General features: G+C 39.3%; 1 protein-coding gene across 2 annotated transcripts; it reads left to right on the top strand.

The window, feature by feature from the left end:
• The first annotated feature begins 743 nt into the window (after positions 1 to 743).
• On the top strand, positions 744 to 19,732 carry lrrc24 (leucine rich repeat containing 24). Of its 2 annotated transcripts, XM_088430537.1 has the most exons (6): positions 744 to 963; positions 14,477 to 14,702; positions 15,401 to 15,575; positions 16,514 to 16,792; positions 16,909 to 17,077; positions 17,958 to 19,732. In XM_088430537.1, exons 3-6 carry the CDS (start codon positions 15,414 to 15,416, stop codon positions 19,190 to 19,192), a joined length of 1,845 nt encoding a protein of 614 aa, XP_088286663.1. In that variant the 5' UTR covers positions 744 to 963; positions 14,477 to 14,702; positions 15,401 to 15,413; the 3' UTR covers positions 19,193 to 19,732. The 2 variants fall into 2 exon arrangements, with proteins under 2 accessions (XP_088286663.1, XP_088286662.1); XM_088430536.1 differs by lacking the exon at positions 14,477 to 14,702.
• Positions 19,733 to 20,572: the final 840 nt, after the last annotated feature.

Here is a 20,572-nt window from a genome sequence, read left to right as displayed (position 1 = left end):
TGACAGCATTTTGGCTGTCCTCACAGCATCCTTTTTAAGATGCCATGTTTCAGTTTTAATTGTCTATGAGACAAAAACATGTTAAATGTATTTTCAGTTCATGTTCTGTGGCTGAAAATGTGGTGCTATTACTGAAGACTCCCCCATTTACTGTATTAAAATAACAATAGATGTTCTCTATTTATTGTATTGTATCAAACGAATTTGTAAGTGCATTAGAACTTGCTAGAAAATTCGTCCAATCATACTTGAAAAAATGTTAAACAAGACCACCAGTCAAACAAGTATACTCAACGTGGCAGTTCTCTGCTCCATAATTGTTGATTTTTTGAAGTGACAAATGTGATTTGATTATCCTTTGATTTTTTTTTTCATGGTACATTTTATCCATTTAAACTGTTGAGCAGTTATAACCCCCTTATACTCTGTACTAGTTGATACATATCTGAGGGAAATTCCGCGCTTGAAATCAGGAGGTCATCTGTTCTGCAGAGTATCGACCGACTGTTTAAATTTAACCAGGGAGGAACGCTCCAGGTTGAGTGGACCATAAATCCGTTTTAAAATTAAAAGCGCCCGTCCCTCTCGTTCACTTGCTCTATCGTTGGGAAGGATAAAATTCACTCGACACAAAAACACGAGTTAGTTTCGTTACTACTGGAAGATAATCCCAAACAGTGGGCGAGATAAGAAAGCAAAAGGAGGAGGGGAGGGGGGGAAAAAAAGAGTCAATCGAGTATCACTAGCGCTGACGTCCGGCATTGGCGCAGATCAGCTGCTTTCTTCCTGCGTCCAATTCCAATGGATGAGCTGAGCTCCCACTGTGGGGAATAGAATCGCCAACTCGGCCAACATAGCAGTGCTATAGACACTGAATTGAACGGGACTTCTTTCTTTAGAATGACTGCGATTTCTTTCGGCGTTTGAGTGGCCGCAGCGAGGACCACTGCACGCGGAGAATCGGTAGGTTGAATTTGGATGGAAGCGGGATGTCACAGTCAGAGTGTTATATAGTGGGAAACTCGCGTTGGATACGATTGCATGATTGTGGATTTTCTGGAAACTATGTTTGTTGTTATTGTTGCTATTGTTTTTGCTGCTGATCAAATGGCGTGTAGCTTACACGTGTTAATATTATTGTTATTATTTGTATTTATTGGCGGTAGTATTAGTTGTAGTAATAATGGTAGCATTTTCTGGGCGTACTATTTCGGAAAACAGTATCACATAAAGAAGGACAGAAAAGTAAAAAAAAAATATAAAACAACTATAAAATAAAGAGGTATTAATTATAGCTTAACTATTAACAGGAATTGACTATAGTTCAACAACAATGGGCATAGGGGCGCTTGTCACTTGACTGTTACCCTCTTCTACCTTCTATTTGTCTGGTTTGCAAAAATGTCTTCACCTTCTCAGCCCCTGAAATATTTATAAAATTGTTACCTCAAAGTCAAATACATTGGCACAGAAAGATTGGTGAACATTTCAACTTGATGAATAGAAAATCTTATTAATTGTGCTGTCACAATTGTAGATGAATTGGGTTTGATCAATCTTCAAAATTAAATGTTTTAACACAGCCAACCATTCAGTCTAATGTGATTTTTTTTTTAATTCTCGTTAATGCTTGACTGCTTGTGTTCAGAGCAACCAGTCTTACAAAATAATTTTCTGAGCAGTAAATGGCTATAACTGGGGCAGCCTTGATTTTAGAAAACAGTACAGAAACTCAGAGATGAGCACAATGCATAGCGCTTATGAAATGATTGGATTATAGGGGTATGACAAGCTAAATGCAGAGGGATACAAATTGCAAATCAGAGCCCAGAGAGACAGTAAATGTTCTTTCTAAAAGGTCATGTTTTTACATTCTCAGCATTAAGTGGTTCCATTTCTTGGCTAATGTCACAGTGGGTATGCATATGACTGCTTAATTGCTATTCAAGACATGGACATAGGGCCAAACAGCCGGCCCTTGGATAGGACTCTGTTTGTCTAACTGAGATTGGGGGTTGTGGGGAGGGTTAAGTTTTATTATGGGCTTGTGTCTGCCAAACATTGATGACTGAAATCAATGTCTGACATTTTGTGTGGCAAACAGATTCCCTGAAGATTTAAGAATGTAAAGCTCAAGCTCAATAAAAACGGCATGAGGGAAAGTAATATTTTTCATCATTTAGGGTAGACTGTGCAAATATTCACCACGGGAAGGATGACGGCGATATTTGACATATATCGGAGAACTGCTGTCACTTCCATGGTAACTTGGACTTACGATCCATTAGGACTCATCATGTGCTGTGCACAACATTGTGCATTCACCGTTAACTGAAATGCTGCAGAGTGCAATAAAATTGTTATTGGAGCATAGTTTTCAATATCATTTTTGGAGACATTTTGCACACACTTCAAACTGCTGTTTGAGTAATGACTGCAGTGTCAACAGAGGGCCCGTTAAAAACAAGCATATTTACAGTTTAGATTCAGCCAGCTGTAACTGCACAATAATGCTTCAGCTTGAAGAGAATCGGAATTAAATGTAAATTGTTCAGGGTGAATGCCTTAAGGTAAATATAAAATGAAAGGGATATTTGTGCTTGTCAAAGGTGGCGGATGTTACTTCCCTTCATCTATCTTCCTTTCTGTCAGATGTCATCCATCAATTACGGTGTGAAACGCTGCTCGGACGAGAATGGGCATACAGTATAACAATAGGACAGACGGAGCTGTGTGCATTTCCACTGATGAAATCGAAGTGGGAAGAATATTTAAAAATCGCGTTGACCCCTAAATTCTACTGCACAAAAAATGTAAATAAATTGCTTTGATCGATTATATCAATCACCCTTAACTTTTAAACTGGAAACTGGTTATTTTGTGGAAGAATGTTGATTACATTGACAGCAGAAATATTGGCGTCAGAAAGGTGATGGTGATCTCTTCAAAAGGGAAGTCAAGTAAAAAATAAATGTTCACAAATATGTTCTATGCGCTCCCCTAAGGTTCAACATGGTAGTGTGATTAAAATTGTGTTGATGGAAAGTGAATTAAGCAGCAAAATCTCTCCATTTTTACCCATCTCCGGAGTGGACTTTCTGTCTGTTGCCATTAACTGAATATTAGGTCAAGTATGCAAAGATGTGAAAACAAACAAAAGAATTAAAAAAAAAAAAGCTCTAAAAAGATTTTTTCAGATGACACATCATACAGTAGGGCTGGCAACGTACCAAACGCTGCAGTTAGCTCCAACAAAACAAGCTATGCAAAGTCTCCAGTGTCATTTGCCAGGAAAATTTGAATAAAAACTCATAACATCACTGGCTGGCTATTTGCTTTGGTCCATGATTGGAACACCTCCATGACATTATCTCCAAGAAAACTAGTTTGTATGCACCTTTGTTCCAGATTGATTTTTTTATTTTTATTTTTTTAATAAAAAGCCCATGGAACAGTAAATCCCAGTTGGAACAGGACAAAAGTGAGCACAGCACCAGAATCAACAAGATGACAGGCACAAGGCAGGCAAACCCAGCTGTCGTCATCAGGTGGATTCACATAATCTCCAGCAATGCTGATACAGAAAGAGAGGACAAACGTCAAAGAAAGTTAGCAGCGCCAATACAAGGCATACATACCACCCCAGATAAAGCACTAAGCCATCTACAACTGTAAAGTTAAAGTAAAAGCTCAACATTTTGAACTGACCTTCTGCACAGCGCACAGAAGGCAGCAGTAAAATTGTTGCATCCTGAATGAGTCCTGAGGACATAAAATGTTTGTTTAGTTTCATGGGCATCCATTATGGGCCACAATAAACTACACAATTGCTTTCACTTTGATGGTATGGCTAAAGATACTTTAGATATTTTCTTTGTGTTGCAGTTTTAATAGTACAACGGAGTCATTGGTGTTTCACCAGAACAGTGAACATTTCATCTAGTCACACTAGATGAAATAAGACAATCGATTAAACTTGACCTGATTGAGGGTTGTTGATCTTCTGTTAGGTCATCCCGGCTTCTAATAGAAAATTTACACACATTTATGCACATCATCGCCACTGATGTGTCACACCTGTTGTAGGGCAGAGACATGTATCCATTGAACTATTGAATGGCATGAAGTGATGAAAAATACGTTTCATTTTGTAGCTGACCATGCACAATGAATTCATAAGGGGCATTAAACCTACAGAAGAATTGTAAACGTGAAGTGATTCTTGCATACTGATGGAAACCTGCAGCATCACTTGGAATGCGGATCAGTTGCCATGTTGTCTCTATGGGTATGAATTGCACAATGGTTTGCACGATTTTGGCCTGACTGCCTTCTAAATGTTGCCACTGAAGCATAACTTCTATAAAACCCAATTGAACTTTATTTATACAGCATGTAAAACTGCTGTACACAAAGTGCGGTAAATGTGGTGAAAATGCTCATGCAATAACAAACACAGAGAAAACAGTGAGTTAATAGAAATGAAAAATAATGAAATAGATAAAAATAAACAAATCCAAATTATGCAAAGTAAAATACAAACTAAAAACCTAACAAAATACACTTCAACAGTGACAAGTCTCATATTGAGTCAAAAACTAAAGAATAGGAATGTGTCTTTAGATGAGTTTAAAGTTGGACAGGACTTGCTTGAAATGTAACGGAAAGTCATTCCAAAGGGAAGGTGCTGCCCATGAAAAAAGGCTTGCATTTGTCCTAAGGCCCTGCTTAGTCCTAAGCACCTCAAGTAGCATCTGGTTCACAATCCTTGAGACCGTGGACAGCTGTGTATAAGAGGAGTACTGTACAACTTGGAGTACAAGTCAAGTTTCTTTCCTCATTTTCAACCCCCACATTGAGGGGGTCGACGTATGCCTGCATAACTCAAAACCAGTCCAATTTTTTTTCCACATATCTGTGTTTGAATAACATTAATTTGAATGTGAAATAAGTAATATCATGTCATTTACAAGGCTTCAAATGATTTTATGTACCTCCGATTTGACATAGTATGAATCCGTTTTAAGCAGGTTCACACTTTAAAATACACTTTTGTCAAGTACTCTTTGTTGTCAACAACGAGGCTGTGTGGATCATATTTCCGACAGACTTTGACTCATTATTAAAGCGGAAAGACGAATTGACTTGTCTCCTTCAGCCCTTGAACGTGTATGCTTGAACAAGATGATCAGCAAATTATCTCCGAAGACCTCCATTTCAAACAAATCTGATGGCTCCGAAGAAGACTACCCGTGGAACAGTAACTGAAACGTTTGCGAATTGAGAGCTTTTTTGTCCTGTCAGATAGTGATGAAGGCTTTTCGATGAATTCATATCCAGCCGTGTCAAAAATTAAAGCATTGAAACTTCAAATGGTTTCACTGTTGCAACATCAGATTCAGCATTTGCGTCTATGCATGCGCACATTGCTTCGCACTTATCTCGTTTCCGCCCACTCTAATGACTGCAACAGTATGTTATCTGAAATACGATGAAGTAATGCATTTAAAAGTACCATAATTTTATTCTTTTTAGTAGCACACACCATGTGTCTTAATTAGACAGCCATGATATGTGTAACCACTCAAGTCAGGGGTAAACTTGTACTCGCATTTTTGTCAAATTCACTAAAACTGAAGAAAAAAGACGGGGTCAACTCATACACAAGGTCATCTTGTACATGGAGAAATACGGTTGTTAATTGAGGTAAAGTGAGGTGAAATCATTTAACAATTTGCAAACAAATAGAAATATCAAACAAATAGAGATATCTTTATGTGAACTTGAAAAGCTACTGGAGGCCAGAACTGAGAAGCCAAATTTGTTTATTTTTTTGTTGAGTTTTATGTGCTCCCTTCTTAAGAAGCACCAGCTTGGAGGTGAATAGCGGCATTGTGGAGTAACTGGAGGTACTTGAAAGGAGGACTGGCTGATTCCAAAATGAAGTGCATTATAGCTGAGATGTGACAAAGGCATTGATTACTGATTGTGAAGTGATGTTGGGAAAGCTGGATTTAACAACAGCACTAATTTGTTGGCCCAATTTAAAACCCAGTTTAAAACCCAGGTCCGGACTTTTGGCTCCAGACTAGGCTTATATCCAGACTTATTTTGGTCAACATTGAAATCACAATTATTAATCAAATTATTCTTCATATTTGGTCAAACATGTCTATTTAATGCACTTTTTTTAAACAAGCCGTATTTAAACAAGGCGTCAAGGCTTGATACTCTGTATTCATAATAATAAACTAAAATAAATTAATGAAGTAAATAATCATAAAACAAATTGGCACAAGACATGGGAAATTACTGAGGGCAAACCAGTGAAAAAAATAAAGTGTACCTAGAACCAAGCACATACTACAACAACAGGCCTGTAACAACACCTAGCCTTAAAGATTTTTTGCAAGATCAGTCGTAGTAGCGACATTTTCAAATGCTGCAATTTCTCTCTCTATTTCTCTGCGATGTTTTTTTTTTTTTAAATTTTTTTATGAAGTGTAAGAAATGCTACTTTGGAGAAGTAATTGCATGAGGGGATCATGTACGTCTTGTCGAGGACTTCCACCATCGTTTGAAGCCTTCGCTGCTCACAGTATTTATTGGACACATGTCTTTGGCCAAATAAAACGCTATTCCGTTATGTCAATGTGCCTTTTAGAGGTCGATGAATGCCGCGTTTCTGTTACGGTTGTCTGTGCTGGTCGTTGGACACGGACAGAGATTTAGTGGAGCTTTAGCCATGCATTCATCATATTTGGGTTTTTAGTGTTTTTTTTGGGTGATTGAATAAGTTAGTTGTGTTGCAGTGTGGCGCAAGCACAACTCTTTGCAAAGAACACTGAAGTGAGAATACTGAAACGCCAAAGTGGTGAATCAAAGAAGAGGCTGCATGAGATATTCATTTTCCAAGGTTTTTCATTTGATTAAACAACCAGTTGATGATCCACCCTGCCTACTAGTCTGTCAGCTGGGATGGGCTCCAACACACCGTGAGGCAAAGCGGTTAAGATGGATGGATGGATCAATAACTACCAAATCAATTTGAGCGTTGATACAATAAATCTTTTCCATACATATAAAATTCTGTGCAATTGAGTAAAGAGATAAGTGCGTTTTGTCATATGAATAGAAGTATTGCACCATGGGGTCGGTGATCCAGTTGTAGTTCATATTAACCCAAGGGCATCAATCTGAACAAGAATTTGGCAACACATGAGGAAGTAAATACCACCCAAAATGTCATAATTGGTCATTCCAAGGTACATGCTCATGAAGAACCATAAATATTAGGCAATCATTTATCTCTCGCTATCGCATATCTTCACATAGGCAATTTGAAATCAATGGCTAAGCCCAGCATCTCAGAGTAGAAGTGTGAAAAAAAAAAGAAATCAATTGAAGGCCATTAAATGAGCAGGGCTTCTTTGACCGCTGACCTACAAATACGTGTGAGTGTGTCTACGCGTCTATATCCATCACTTCGGATCGGATTTGTGCTGGAGAATATTGTCTGTTGTGGGAGATAGGCACGCTGTGCCAGTGCATAAACAATGTGTGATTGTGTGTGTGTTTGTGTTTGTAATCTGAACTGTCAGTCAAACTGTAACGCAAAGGCTGCCTTGGATGTGTGCTGCATGTTTATGGGCATTCACATGCTTGGCTTTTTGTGTGTCTGGTCCAGACTTTCACTCAAAGTCTGCTTTTTTTTTTTTTATTTATATATTTTATTTATTGGTTTGTGCCGTAGCGCCACCCCAGCTCGCCTTGGCCTTAGTGTGTTTGTGGACAAAAGGATGCAGTGAGACAAATGATTTAGCACCTGTCAGTTAGGCCACAAGGACGAGCGATGAGAAAAGAAAGAGGTCAGAAATGGGGGATGGAAAAATGATGGAGGCTTACAGAGAAATCGTTGGGGGAGTTTGGGAGCCGTGAAAGTCAGAGAGAGGGAATACATGAAGAAGAGAAAAGTTTCAGCCAAATAAACAAGTGGGAATAAAAGAGAATTTGAAATTTGTCTCCTGGTCATCACAGAGCTGCATTTCCTGTGAGCAATTTTCCAGAAGAAATGACAGCTTGTATTTCTATACAGATTTTTGCCTAAGCACATTGAAAGTGTGCCTGGCTTTTGGGTCCCACGAGCACACTTCCTTCGTTACCATAACAACAGATGAGGCAGACCAGCAGCAATAGCAATACACAGATGTGAACTTGGCTTCTGCCCTGAGCGCTGTGGCTGTCAGCTGCACTCTGAAACATCAACATTGTTCCTACTTGAAACGCGTTTGCTTTCATTTACTGTGCATTGAACGTTTGCCATAACTGTCATTATTGGATGCATAAAATCAGGCATCCGATAATGACATCTGTGGAAAACACAGAAAGGAATTAGAAACATGTGGCAAGCTAATCTGTCGAATTCTGCAACATTTGGATCAGTGGTTAAAATGTGTTCCATCTTGTCATGCGATAACATCCCTCACAAATAAAATTGGAGGGAATCGTTTTCGAAGTAAATACAGTCTGTAAATAATTCTCGTGCAAAGATTTATAAAATTGATCTCAAATTAATTCAACTGTCGGTGTTGACTCTAGCCTACAAAAGATAAAGACAACCTTGGATTCATTCCAACAAGCAATGAACATAGTGGGTATCATTTAATGGCAAACCTGAAGTGCGATCTTGATCAATTCAGAGTCTATTTTTGCCTCAGTCCCAAAATTGTTCCACAACACCTCACAAGTAACCCCCAGCTGCGCTTTTATTCACGTCTCTCAAATTATTGCGTAAAGTACAATTAAAAAGAAAAAGAAAGAAAAGTCAGACACCGCCAAGATGATCTCCACGTAGATGAATAGTGCACTGTCTGATTGGTTGATCCCAGTGAGGGCAGCCAAGTACGAAACGTGCCTAGTCTGCTCGTCAATATGAACAAGCACTAGCAGCACAAGACTAACAGCAAGTTATTGACCTTACACAAGCTAACAGGCAGCACCTTTGGCGAGTTTAATCATGGAATATTGTGGAAGCACTTTCTGGAAATGACTTAAAAAACATTACTATATGTGTTGTGTGCATACAATTATATAGGTGTGAACTAAATGGTAGTTGTTAACCTTAAAGTCCCAAATTGAGGTCTTGATAGGTAAAGGGTGCGTTATTGTAAAGTTTGATTAACACCTGGTCTTCCGATTTTTGTGTCTAGTCCTGTATTTACCAGGGAATTAATACGAGTATAAATTGGCGAGACAAGAAGGAACACCTGCTCAAGACAGGAATGGCTGAGGGAGCTGATTGGAAGACGCAAGACTGAGCTTCCGAGAGCAAGTAGTGAGCGCACAAACTTTACTTGATAAACATGAAAAAAGGCTCTTGGTGAGAACAAGACAAAATTCAGTCTAATCAAAACAAAATCAGCAAAATCCCAGATGGCGACAGGCCTCTCCATTTATGACCTTCCTATCATACAAGAGAAATCATTTCCAAATAGTTTGTGCCGCGGTGTCAGAATATGTTTCCAAACCTGTGCTTTGGTTTTTTTCATTGATTAAAAAAAAAAACTCTGTCATAGACGACTCGCTGTTCAGACATTTTCCTGGCCACTCGATTATCTGGGCTCAAAATGTCAACGCTAGGTCAAAAACAATTATATGACATATTAACGACTCATGTCCCAAACTAAAATCCTCTCTTCAGGATTCACCATTCACAACATCAAAACAACATTTCATCTTTCTGAGGTGAACCTCTCTTTGCTTAGAATGTTTAGAAAGTGGATAAAAGTGCTCTGATTGTAATAGTTGGACTCGGAGCAAGATTACACTTCTCTTAACTTCCTTATTTATGTAACCAGTATAAAAATGTTTTTCAAACAAACAGGAGGTTCAAGCTATTCAGCAGGCAGTGCAAAATAGTGTTTTTTTTTTCTTCTTCTCATTGGGAAGCATGTATATGAAAAGTTTTGGGTACACTTTATGTTTGTGCTCCTTTGATTTGATTTCCTTGGGCGTTTGAGAACTAATATCTACCCCGGCCGGTTCTAGTGGTTGATTTTAACATGCAAATCCAAGTACACAGCATTAAGCTCAAATCTCCCTATTACATTTTCACACTGTTGGTGGAGCGATACAGTTGACCTCATTTTTAAAAGCAAACAAGAGAGACCGCTCTTTGAAAACATCAACAGTGCTAAGAGCGGCTTAGCTAACAAGCATCTGATTGTGCAGATTACGCGTGTACCACAGAGGATTACTGAAATTGAAATGAACAAATTGACCTCTCACCAATGAAATCCCAACATCAGCATCCCAAAATAATGAGAATTGAAACAGGACTATGTAAAAACAGGGGAACAAACACACAAAAAAAGTGTCAAATCAGCACGTTTGATTTAGGAAGCCCAGTCGCTGAGCATTATTTTTTTGAGATTTGTCTTTTTTTCTGGGAACACAAAAACTGAAAAGATGAAAAGCTCTGCCGAGCAAGATGTCCTCTGCATTGGTGTTTATCCATGCGTACTTAAAATTTCTGTGCTACTCGTCCTCATTACGGGCACAGGCAAATGAAGCCTATCCCATCAGACTTGGGAAAAGTATGTGTGTGTGTGTGTGTGTGGCAGATATACCGGTACTTAAACTATGTCACCGCTCTGCCTGATGTTTTGCTCCATGCTTAATAACAGCTATCAGGCGAGATACATCTTTTTCTGTGTCTATTCTTAGCCAGGGGCAAACAAGTATCTTTTTTCTCTGATCGCTTTGTGACATTTTCATTGTGAATCAAAGCAATTAAAATCTCTCTCCCTCCCTCTCTCGCTCACTCTATCTCTCTTGTCCTAACTCACGCATACACACACACACCCCACACAGTATAATATTGAAAATAATTAAATGACAGTCCAAGGGCATATTTAAAATTTAATTTTTGTCCTTTGTTTCAACAATTACAATATGTTCTCTCCATGAGTGGAGAGCTCTTATCTGCTTTTATTCTGAAGTGTCTCTAATGACTGAACAATAGATGTAGGCCACAATGGATAACTCTAACCAGGCTATCCTCATAGATGCTCTCTAAATCTAACATGAAATATTAACATACAGTTCATTGCTCATTCTCTTAATAGTCCAGCGTTGCCACTGAAATATGGGCTAATATTATATTGTTGCTCTGGATTATTACTGCACGACAAATAATGCATGTCTAATCTCAGTTCAATGAGAATGAATATGATGAGACTTAGGGCTCTATTTTCATGTCCACTGTGAAGCATGGCCTAAATTTGCATGGCACTGGCTTGACTAAATTTTGGCATTTTCCATACTTGGAATGTGAAATAGAGAATGAAGATACATTTTTATTAAAAGCTTTTTATGATTTTGACTAATGATTAACTAATAATAATTAATTTTATAATAATTTTATAATAATTTTAACTAATGATTCTACAAATATTTGTTTTAAGAGATATTTCTTCAACTTAATAACACATTACCTTTGGAGGACTTACAAAAAGAAGTGCCTTTTGTATTATTGAGAAGAAAGACTTTACAATTAAAAATGTGATAATATTTTCATTTTAAGGTTTAATCTTCTTTTCATACCTCATATTTGATTTACATTGTATTCCACAGCAATGAGCCGAAAAGTGGAAATTTGTGGTGCAACCTTTATTATATCACAGATTTATTGGTCACATACCTGTCTGCGATGTGTCATCATCAATCAAGCATCAATAAACGTCATGAGCGACAACATTGAGGAACGATCAAACATTTTTTTTTGCATATTCGAATGCATGATTACTCAAAAGGTATGACTTTTACCTTTTTGTTTGAAAATCAATTTTTATCACATGAATCACTGGGCTACTCTAATTGTAAACAAAGGAACATCTTTGTGACAAAACTTGATTTAAACTTTTGATTTTTCAAAGCAGTGGTTCCCAATTATATTTTGCCAAGCCCCCCTGGGAAAGACAAAACCTTTTGCCCCCCCCCCCCCCCCCCCATCGACGCGCTGACTATAAAAAAGATTATTATCTATACAATTTATATAATTATACCTAAGCCTGTACCCTTCTTAACATTAATGAAAAAAAGCAATATAAATCAACTTTCAACCACTGTCAATTATTTTTTACAGTTTTTATGCGGGTTACAGCTTCGTCTAAAACAGAAAAAAAGAACAAGTGCATCAAAGTGCCTGAAAAAAAAACAAAGATTGCTTTCTTATTTTATTGCAATTACACTTCACATGACCAAAACAAAAGCTTTTCCCTGGAGTCATCCGCACCCCCCTATTTGAGAATCACTGTTCTAAAGTACTGAATTCAAAGTACTCATACTTGTTAAAGGTAAAGTGTGTGGAATTTAGCGAGTTATTCATTTTGAAAACCCTCTATAAATTTCAATAAATGAAAAAAGAAATGTGTTCTATCACATCAACATTTTTGTCATATAATCATAGCTCTAGTAATTGCTAATTATATTACATTGGAAGCACAGCTCAGATGAAGGTCGTCATGTTTCATTTAGCCACGAAGGCCGAAGTCGGGGAAAACTTTGTGAATGTAATTCATATCCCGTTTTGGTTGTCGGACGATGCGGCACACAATCGTGATCAATTTGCGAGTGAGGATGACTACACTTATTCTACACATTTGAAGTCACCCAAGAAAATGCCAGCAAGAGACGCCACATTCCAACAAGAATTTCCATCGAAACAAACGACCTGGAACAAGCAGCGGTCGTGGCTTCCTTGTTTTCACTGACACCCGCTGCCTTGCAGGTGCCATATGTTGCCTTGCGTTGTTTTGCCTGGATTACTGTACTCAATGTTGCCATTCTGCATTCTACATGACTGGTAAAAATGCCTTTGTGTTTGCGTTTTGAAAAAGTGTGGAAAGTGTTGGATTTTCACTCTGAAGTGCGTACTGTTCAGTGCTTGTGTCAGTCGTCATTCGTTGGGACCACCTTAGGTGTTGATGGACTGCCCGCCTCTAGCTATGGCTTCCTTGTTTGTGTCTGCAGAAGCCCGGAATAACTAACAGGTGTTAACATATTTGCCCAGGTTTTGTAAATCTATTGTGGCTATGGTGCACTGAAACCAATGGTGAATTGATTTCGTATTCTATTTTCTCTCTCACTCACTCTCTCTCTCTCACTTGCTATGTGTAAGCTTGCAAAATATGGTCTCCCTGACACACCGTAGTGTATGTTTTACATATGTAGTGCGTGTGCTCTGAATTCTACACACTGTTAAAGAAAGAAACAGTGACACAGATGATGAATTACGTTTGGATTATTCGTCGATGTTTTGATGACATGGTGATGTGTTTCAGCCCTTTCAGTCTACATGTAACCGGCTTATTTAAATCTGCATACTCTCCCCCCATTGTTGTTGTTTTTTTATTTAAAGAAATGTGCGGTTCCATTGACTTACAAGCATGGCAAGTCGCTAGGCGGTAGTTGTGTCGCCAAATTCTGTCCAATCAGAAAGAACTTCGGCCTCTGACGTGTCCAGTCAGAAAGAACCTCCGCCCCTGACGTCACCAGTATCTGAAAAAAAAAGTAGCGCGATGACGCAAATCTCCGGTTTAAGATGGTAGTGCTCAACCATGACATTGGAGGCTTGGGCAAATCTCCACTCTGGCCAGAGGTTTTGAAAGATTTGGTTTTGATGGAAAAAAAAATAAAAAGCCATGTATACCAAATGGAAACTGAGACATTTACTGCCAATTTACAAAAACGTATACGTGTAGACGGGGAGGAAGCGCATTACATTAATGCTGCATATCACACGTACAATCGTTTATCTGGCTTTTGTTTGATGTTGTGCTGGATTTTTGAATCAAAATGATTTTGGATTCTAAACTATTTCATTCAATTCTACACATTCAGTTGAAAATATTTCTGCTTCAGTCTATAGTCCATGGATGTGAAAAAAAGAGTCTCTTTTTTATGTTCTTAAGTTTTGATTTGTGAGGCCCTTGGCCTTTTTCCACAAAACATCATGTGGACAACTACTACAATTTGACGCTAAATTTAAATTGTATGGCTTATATAGCATGAAATAAGAGGAAATACATATAAAGTGCATTTGTGTAATAAAAAGGTTAAACTTGTTTTTTCAAAAGAATTTGCAGAAAATATGTGAAAAACTTCAAAAGAAGATGAGTTCTCACTACGTTTATTACAAACATTTGACAAATAAACGCAAGTGAGCAGCTAAGTGGAGAGTATGGGCAAGGCATGAAATATGTGCCAGGTTGTTAATCTGCGTACCTGCGAGCATATCGGGAGCATTATCAGTTACCAGACCCGTGGGGGTCAAAGTCCATTCATTAGCTACAGAGTGCAACATTGCACACATGTTCGTGGATGTGGCTTTCGTGCATCAAATAAATTTGCAAAATGCCAATTGAATTTCCTTCTTTTTCCTTCTCTTTTGTTTTTGTGCGTCCTGCTGCGGAAGCTTGACATCCCCAACCAGTGACGTGCTGACATCATGACAGAGTGCGACTTTGATAGAAGCCGACAGGAAGCAGATTTGTTTTAGGTTTTTTTTTTTGTTCTTGTTTCAATTTTGGGACATTTAAATAGACTCAGAATCATAGTAAATGAGAATTCAGATTCTTACGTGAATTAATTTGTTTTTTGTTTTTTTTGGCCCATCCCTACATATTAGAGCTGTTTACTAGGTAAGGTTTCATTAGGTGTTACCTTGAGTTCAGCGTTTACAAATATATGGGTGAGACAATGACCAATTTACTAAAAAGACAAAGAGTGCTTTTTGAAGTGAAAGTGCAAAGTTTTCATCATATCTCTAATCAGGTCACAGTCGTGTTGCCTTCTTGTTACATATGCGGAACAGCTCTCCCAATCTAGATGTTTATCTTTGGCCATTTTATGAACATCCACGCAGGAAATGCGCACTTATCAGGTCACAACAGCACTTTACTGGCTTTTGCATCATTACACTAGCACAAAAAAGATCTGTGGAGACATCCACCATAAATCTGAATTTAAATGACATTTATGATGTACTTGTATGTACTGTATGGTCAGGATCTTGTAAAAGCAACATTTCATGTAAATTAAATATTATCAGGACAACTTTTACTTCATTTCACATTTCTAAACTACCACCCCAGCACATAATAATGACATCACATGAATTACGTTTAACTGATCAATTATTGGATTTAAAGTGGCCAATTCAATATTTTCATACTTTATTGAGCTGTAGTTGCATCTCATCAGTGGGCAGTCAATATTTATGCAGATGTTGTTCATGTTTGTCTTGCATGATACTGCATTTAAATAAAGTGAATTTGTTGTTTCAGAAGAAATGACAAGTGATGCAATGAGTTTATGATTCTCCTTCTTGGCTCCTCAGTTGTTCATCCACCATGATCATCTTGTGGCTATCCACACGCATCTTGATCATCCTGGCTTTAGTTTCCCAACCTTCCCTGGGATGTCCCTCCGGTTGCCGCTGCTACAGTCTCACAGTGGAGTGTGGCTCTTATGGAATTAAAGAAATCCCACAGGGTGTCCCCTCCTTCACTGAGGTCAGTCAGACAAGTTCAGTCTGCAATGCACCTCCACTAATATATTAGTGATTATCCGTCTGTTAACATCTCTGTGATCCATTGCAATCTATTTGAGTGAAATTATTGTGGTTCATCATTTTGCTGTGGCCACTTATTAGTGGCCAATTATTCATTGCCACGTAGAAAGTGACCCGCTTATTATCTGTCAACACTATGTTTAACATCAACCCGCCTTCTCAACAAGGGTTCAAGTCCCCGGCATTAAGGAAGCTCATGAATATTGATGAAACCAAATATCAAATACTAACTCCTTCTATTAACCTCAATCATAAAGCCTCCCTTGTAATTTATCTTATGGTTCCTTAAGGGTGCGCGCGCGTGTGTGATTTTAACGCCAACAACGTATGCATGCTAATTAATTTCAGTCGTAATTATTTCATAAATACAATGGAAATTTCTTAAACCCAGAGACAAAATGTTGCCCAAGCTTGGGCTAAATGGCTGGGCAGCATTAGCTACAGTATTAGTAATTAGCAGGATAAAACAAGTAACATCACACCTGTCTATGTTTGCATTTTCCACACCATAATTCTATTATCCCCACAATATTTTTGTTGTTGATCACACCAAACTGTAAACCACTTTGAACACATTTCTTATACAGTTGAATATGTATGCGATTTGTGCAGTATGATTATTCAGCAACGTGGATCTAGCAAGGGTTAGACAGTATCACACTTTTTTGTACTTTATTTCGTGATGTAATGTAGTGATTAAGAGGTACATTACGTCACTGAATATCCACCAAAGGTCCAGATCCAAAACTCATGGTCAGCCACTGGCAGAAGGCTTTGGCTACTGTCATCTGCTCATAAACATCTGATTCAGGCAAAATCAAATCTCACGATGATCCAAACACATATTGATTGATTTAATTTCTCCTATCTACCTTACAGACTTTGTTTCTCCAGGACAATGCTATTGTGCATATTCGTCTTCAGGATCTGACCCCACTAGGCAGCCTCCGTTACCTGTACCTCCAAAATAACAGCATTTCAGCTCTGGAACCAGGCGCTTTTCTCAGTCAGGGGCAGCTACTTGAGCTTGCCCTCAATGGAAATCTCATTCATCTCATCACCCCAGAGATGTTCCAGGGTTTGGAGCATCTTCGGATCCTCTACCTCGCAGGCAACCAGATCACTAGAGTCCAGGACAACACCTTCAGGGGATTGCAGGTGGGTTTGTGAGTAGCTTGCATTTGTCTGGAAAGACGTGTTGATGGTTGTTCATTTTGTTTTGTTTATTTGCTCACTTCTCTTCATGTTTGTCATTTTCTCTGCTATCCTTGTAGCGCCTGCAGGAACTACACTTGCAGGAGAACAGCATAGAGCTACTGACAGACAAAGCTCTGTCTGGCCTGTCATCTCTGGCTCTATTGGATATCAGCCAAAATCACCTCCACACATTGGGAGCCTCATCGCTTCAACCACTTGTCAGCCTGCAGGTGCTCCGAGTCACAGGTTCGAAGGAAGTCGGAATCCAAAGACATTACTAGTCATAAGTAAAACACTGAATCAAATATACTACTACTACTACGAATGATAATCATCTTCAGAACCAAATGTAAAAATAATGTAACTGTTTCATAATTTTTTGTTGCGCTTCACACGCGTGTGATTATAAATCATCAAAAACCCACAAATACAGTCACTGACAGGAGGCTACGTGCATGTCTTATCATGCCAAAAACAACTGCCAGCTTGTAAACAATCACAGTCTGGCAATGAGTTTATTGTGGGTGCTACCGTACCAACAGTTTAATCCGAAACACTACGTATGTGTCAGGTTCAGGTTATTGCTTGTGAGAACAGACAGAGATGTAGACAGCGACTCTCTCACCTCATCAAGTTGCCCTTTTTTTATTTATTAGAGTAGCCCTCAGTTACAAACGTTGCCGTCCTGAAGGTTCAGGCAACGTGAAACCATCAAATAAAAGTGGTGTGTATGTCTCTGTGTAGGTGTGTGCTATCAGTTCTCACTTCATGCAACTGGTGGTTTCTTCTTTTTCCAAAATGGTCACCCACAAGTTATCCACAGGTCCCACTAGTCTGGTCCAGCCTCAAGCTGTCGCCATTAAAAAAAAATATTGACAGTGGGCATTTTCAAAATACTGCCTGAGTGAGTGTTATTTGCAAATGAATGCACTTTCCTTAAATGATTGTCTTGCTTCTTCTTATGGCCCACATGGTTTTATGAAATGAACTCCTTGGCAAAAACAAATGATTAAGAAAATCAGGCCTCAAGATGCTTAAACTTCATATACCTCCAGACTTAACCAATGATGATGAAATTAAATTAAATCCAATCATAATCTTGTCTCTCAACGTTCTCACCACACAGAAAACCCATGGCGTTGTGATTGTGCTCTTGGCTGGCTAAGGACATGGATCAGCGAGGACGGGCAGAGGCTGTTAAGTACTGCTGAGCAGCGCCGGTTAATGTGCTCGGAGCCTCCTCGCCTTTCCCACCTCAGTCTGGGGGAAGTGGCGCCAAACAGCTTGGTATGCATCCCCCCTGTTGTACAACTTGAACCTAGTCATCTTACCGTAAGACTCGGGGAGAGCCTCAGGGTCTCATGCCAAGCGTCGGGATATCCTCAGCCTCAGGTGACTTGGAAAAAAGCTTCCAATGGCAAGGCCCAGTTGTCCCCGCGAGGCTTGGTTCAAGAACTGGGGCCCAATGGAGAACTATTCCGACCTGGTGTTGGAGGAGTTGTGACGGCCCTGCCTAGCAGTGGGGGGATAAAGATCGGAGGACTCAGTGGGCTTGTTCGTGGGACAGAGGAGGGCGGCGAAAGGGACAGCTTCGACCCAGATATGGGCAGCGGCATGCTGTTCCTCAGCAATGTGACAGTAGCGCACGCCGGTCGCTATGAGTGTGAGGCGTGGAACCCAGGTGGCGTGGCAAGGGTTACATTTCACTTAGCGGTCAATATGTCCTCATCCTCCTATTCGTCTCAATTCTGGCCTCAATTAAACACTCACACATCTGTTTCATCTTCATCGAATTCCTTCTACCAACCAAAGGTTGTGGATGCTAGCCAGGAGCCACTTTATGAGCAAGACAGCATGGACTTTAGTGCTCTTGGCCCGGCCACCCAGACCGCAATTGCTGTTGGCATCTCCTTACTAGCGCTCACTGCTATTCTTCTCTTGATTATGATCTATAGCCGTCACCAGCAATACCATAAAGAAGACACGGGCTCCTACTGTACCAGCAAAGAAGAGAGCATCATCTACGTAAATGATTACTCTGACGGACCCACCACTTTTGCTCAGCTGGAGGAGTATAGTGATGATCACGGGCATGAGATGTACGTGCTTAACCGCGTGAAGCCAGTTGGGTCCGCTTCGGTGAGGTACCCCATGATGGGAGGGTGTGCCCAACAAAAGAGCATGAAAGAAGCTCTCCTAGATCATCAGGTTATTCAGACCCTTTCCAGATCAGGAGGAATGGAGGTTAGGAGGAATCCAGGAGATGGCGGTGAGGGACCATTAACCACCGACCCAGAGGAGGTCTTCCTCAGTCAGAGTCTCCTTTTTGGATCACAGCTTGCTTATGAAATCCACTGTTAAGAGGTTTTACTTGAGTTCACCAAACAATGTGTCCAGTTATAAAAACTCTTGAGGGAAACAAACTTGCAATGATGAAGAGAAGATTGCGTATCACTTTATTTAGTCACGTGACAATGGATGGGTCAAACAAATACCAATTTTGCCATTTGATCTCGGAATCCACCCTTTAAAACGATCAGCGAGGTACATAGACGACATTGTTAAGAATTGCTTCAACTCTCAGACTGGAGGGAGGAAACTGTGAAACAACTACAAACTTCACAATTTGTGTAGTCGGTATGTTTTGTGTAAATATGGTGGCAGAAATTAAAATTCTGTTGTTTTGGGGGTTCTTTGTGGTCTTTGTTGTAAATGTCATTTTACCAATTATTGTGTGTAGGTTTTTTTTTCATTCAAGTTGTAACAACACCTTTCATTGTGTGAATTTGAAACTGCTGAAATTGATCCCCTTGACCTTTGTCTGTAACAACCAATTTACTGTTGTGTGAACATGTTATAGGGCTCTGCAGTTTCTTAATAATAAAAACAAGTTTTAAAGGATACGGTGGTTTGCAGCATTTCTGTCATTTCTTCTCTCACTGTTTCTGGGATTGCTCTTGTACTCTACACCACTAATCACCACATCTACTTAGGAATTCTTGTCGTCATGGCTCATCAAAATGTCTTGTAAATAAGAGATAGTGTAGGATTTGGAATTTATTTAGTATGTCATGTACTTAAATAACCCAGACTTGTGTTTTGAATCTATTAAGCAGAATGTTCTTTGCACTGTTAATAAGATGGAAGTACAAGTGAAATCACTCAGCAGCAAATCTATAATAGGTGGGCCCCCGAAAGCATTTGACTGACATTTCAATTTTGCTGTTTTTTTCAAAGGGCACTGCTTGTGGGGATTGTATAACTGTAGCAGCACATCAGAAGGAAGTGGCGGTGACTACCTGCCTACTGAAAGAATGTTTAAAGAAAACAAAAAGCTCAACAACACCGTTGCTCAGATGTTGTTAAAATATACATTAGACTGTAGAAAGTGCTCCCTTCTCTTATGTGACATCAATGTGTGTCCACCAAAGCCCTGCTTGCAGTGGTTGTCATGGATGCAATGGATTTATTTGATCCAGATAACCACACTGGCCTTGTCTCGTTTATTGTCGCTAAAAAATAAATAATCCTGCAGTCATCAAAAGATATTTTTGCCCCCCCCCCCTCACACGCACACGCTGCTCTCAAAAGATAATAATTCTCTTTTCTTATTGCTATAGTCAGAGTGTTCTTAGTTTAGCTAGCACACTCCCACGCCAATGTTATAGCCTACATCTTTGAAATGTCTTACACTTCTCTCAACATGAGGTACTGTAGAGCCAATGGCAGTGGGACAATGGA

Source organism: Hippichthys cyanospilos, chromosome 12, assembly GCF_059441005.1.
Source record: "Hippichthys cyanospilos isolate Australia breed blue-spotted pipefish chromosome 12, RoL_Hcya_1.0, whole genome shotgun sequence".
Classification (NCBI taxonomy): Eukaryota; Metazoa; Chordata; class Actinopteri; order Syngnathiformes; family Syngnathidae; genus Hippichthys; species Hippichthys cyanospilos.
This window is presented reverse-complemented; position numbering and strand designations above follow the sequence as displayed.

Excerpts from the sequence above, each read along its gene's own strand:
- lrrc24 (XM_088430536.1), top strand. The coding sequence starts at position 15,414 with ATGATCATCTTGTGGCTATCCACACGCATCTTGATCATCCTGGCTTTA. Across the intron at positions 15,576-16,513 it reads GTGTCCCCTCCTTCACTGAG|ACTTTGTTTCTCCAGGACAA; the intron begins GTCAGTCAGACA and ends TCTACCTTACAG. Across the intron at positions 16,793-16,908 it reads ACACCTTCAGGGGATTGCAG|CGCCTGCAGGAACTACACTT; the intron begins GTGGGTTTGTGA and ends CTATCCTTGTAG.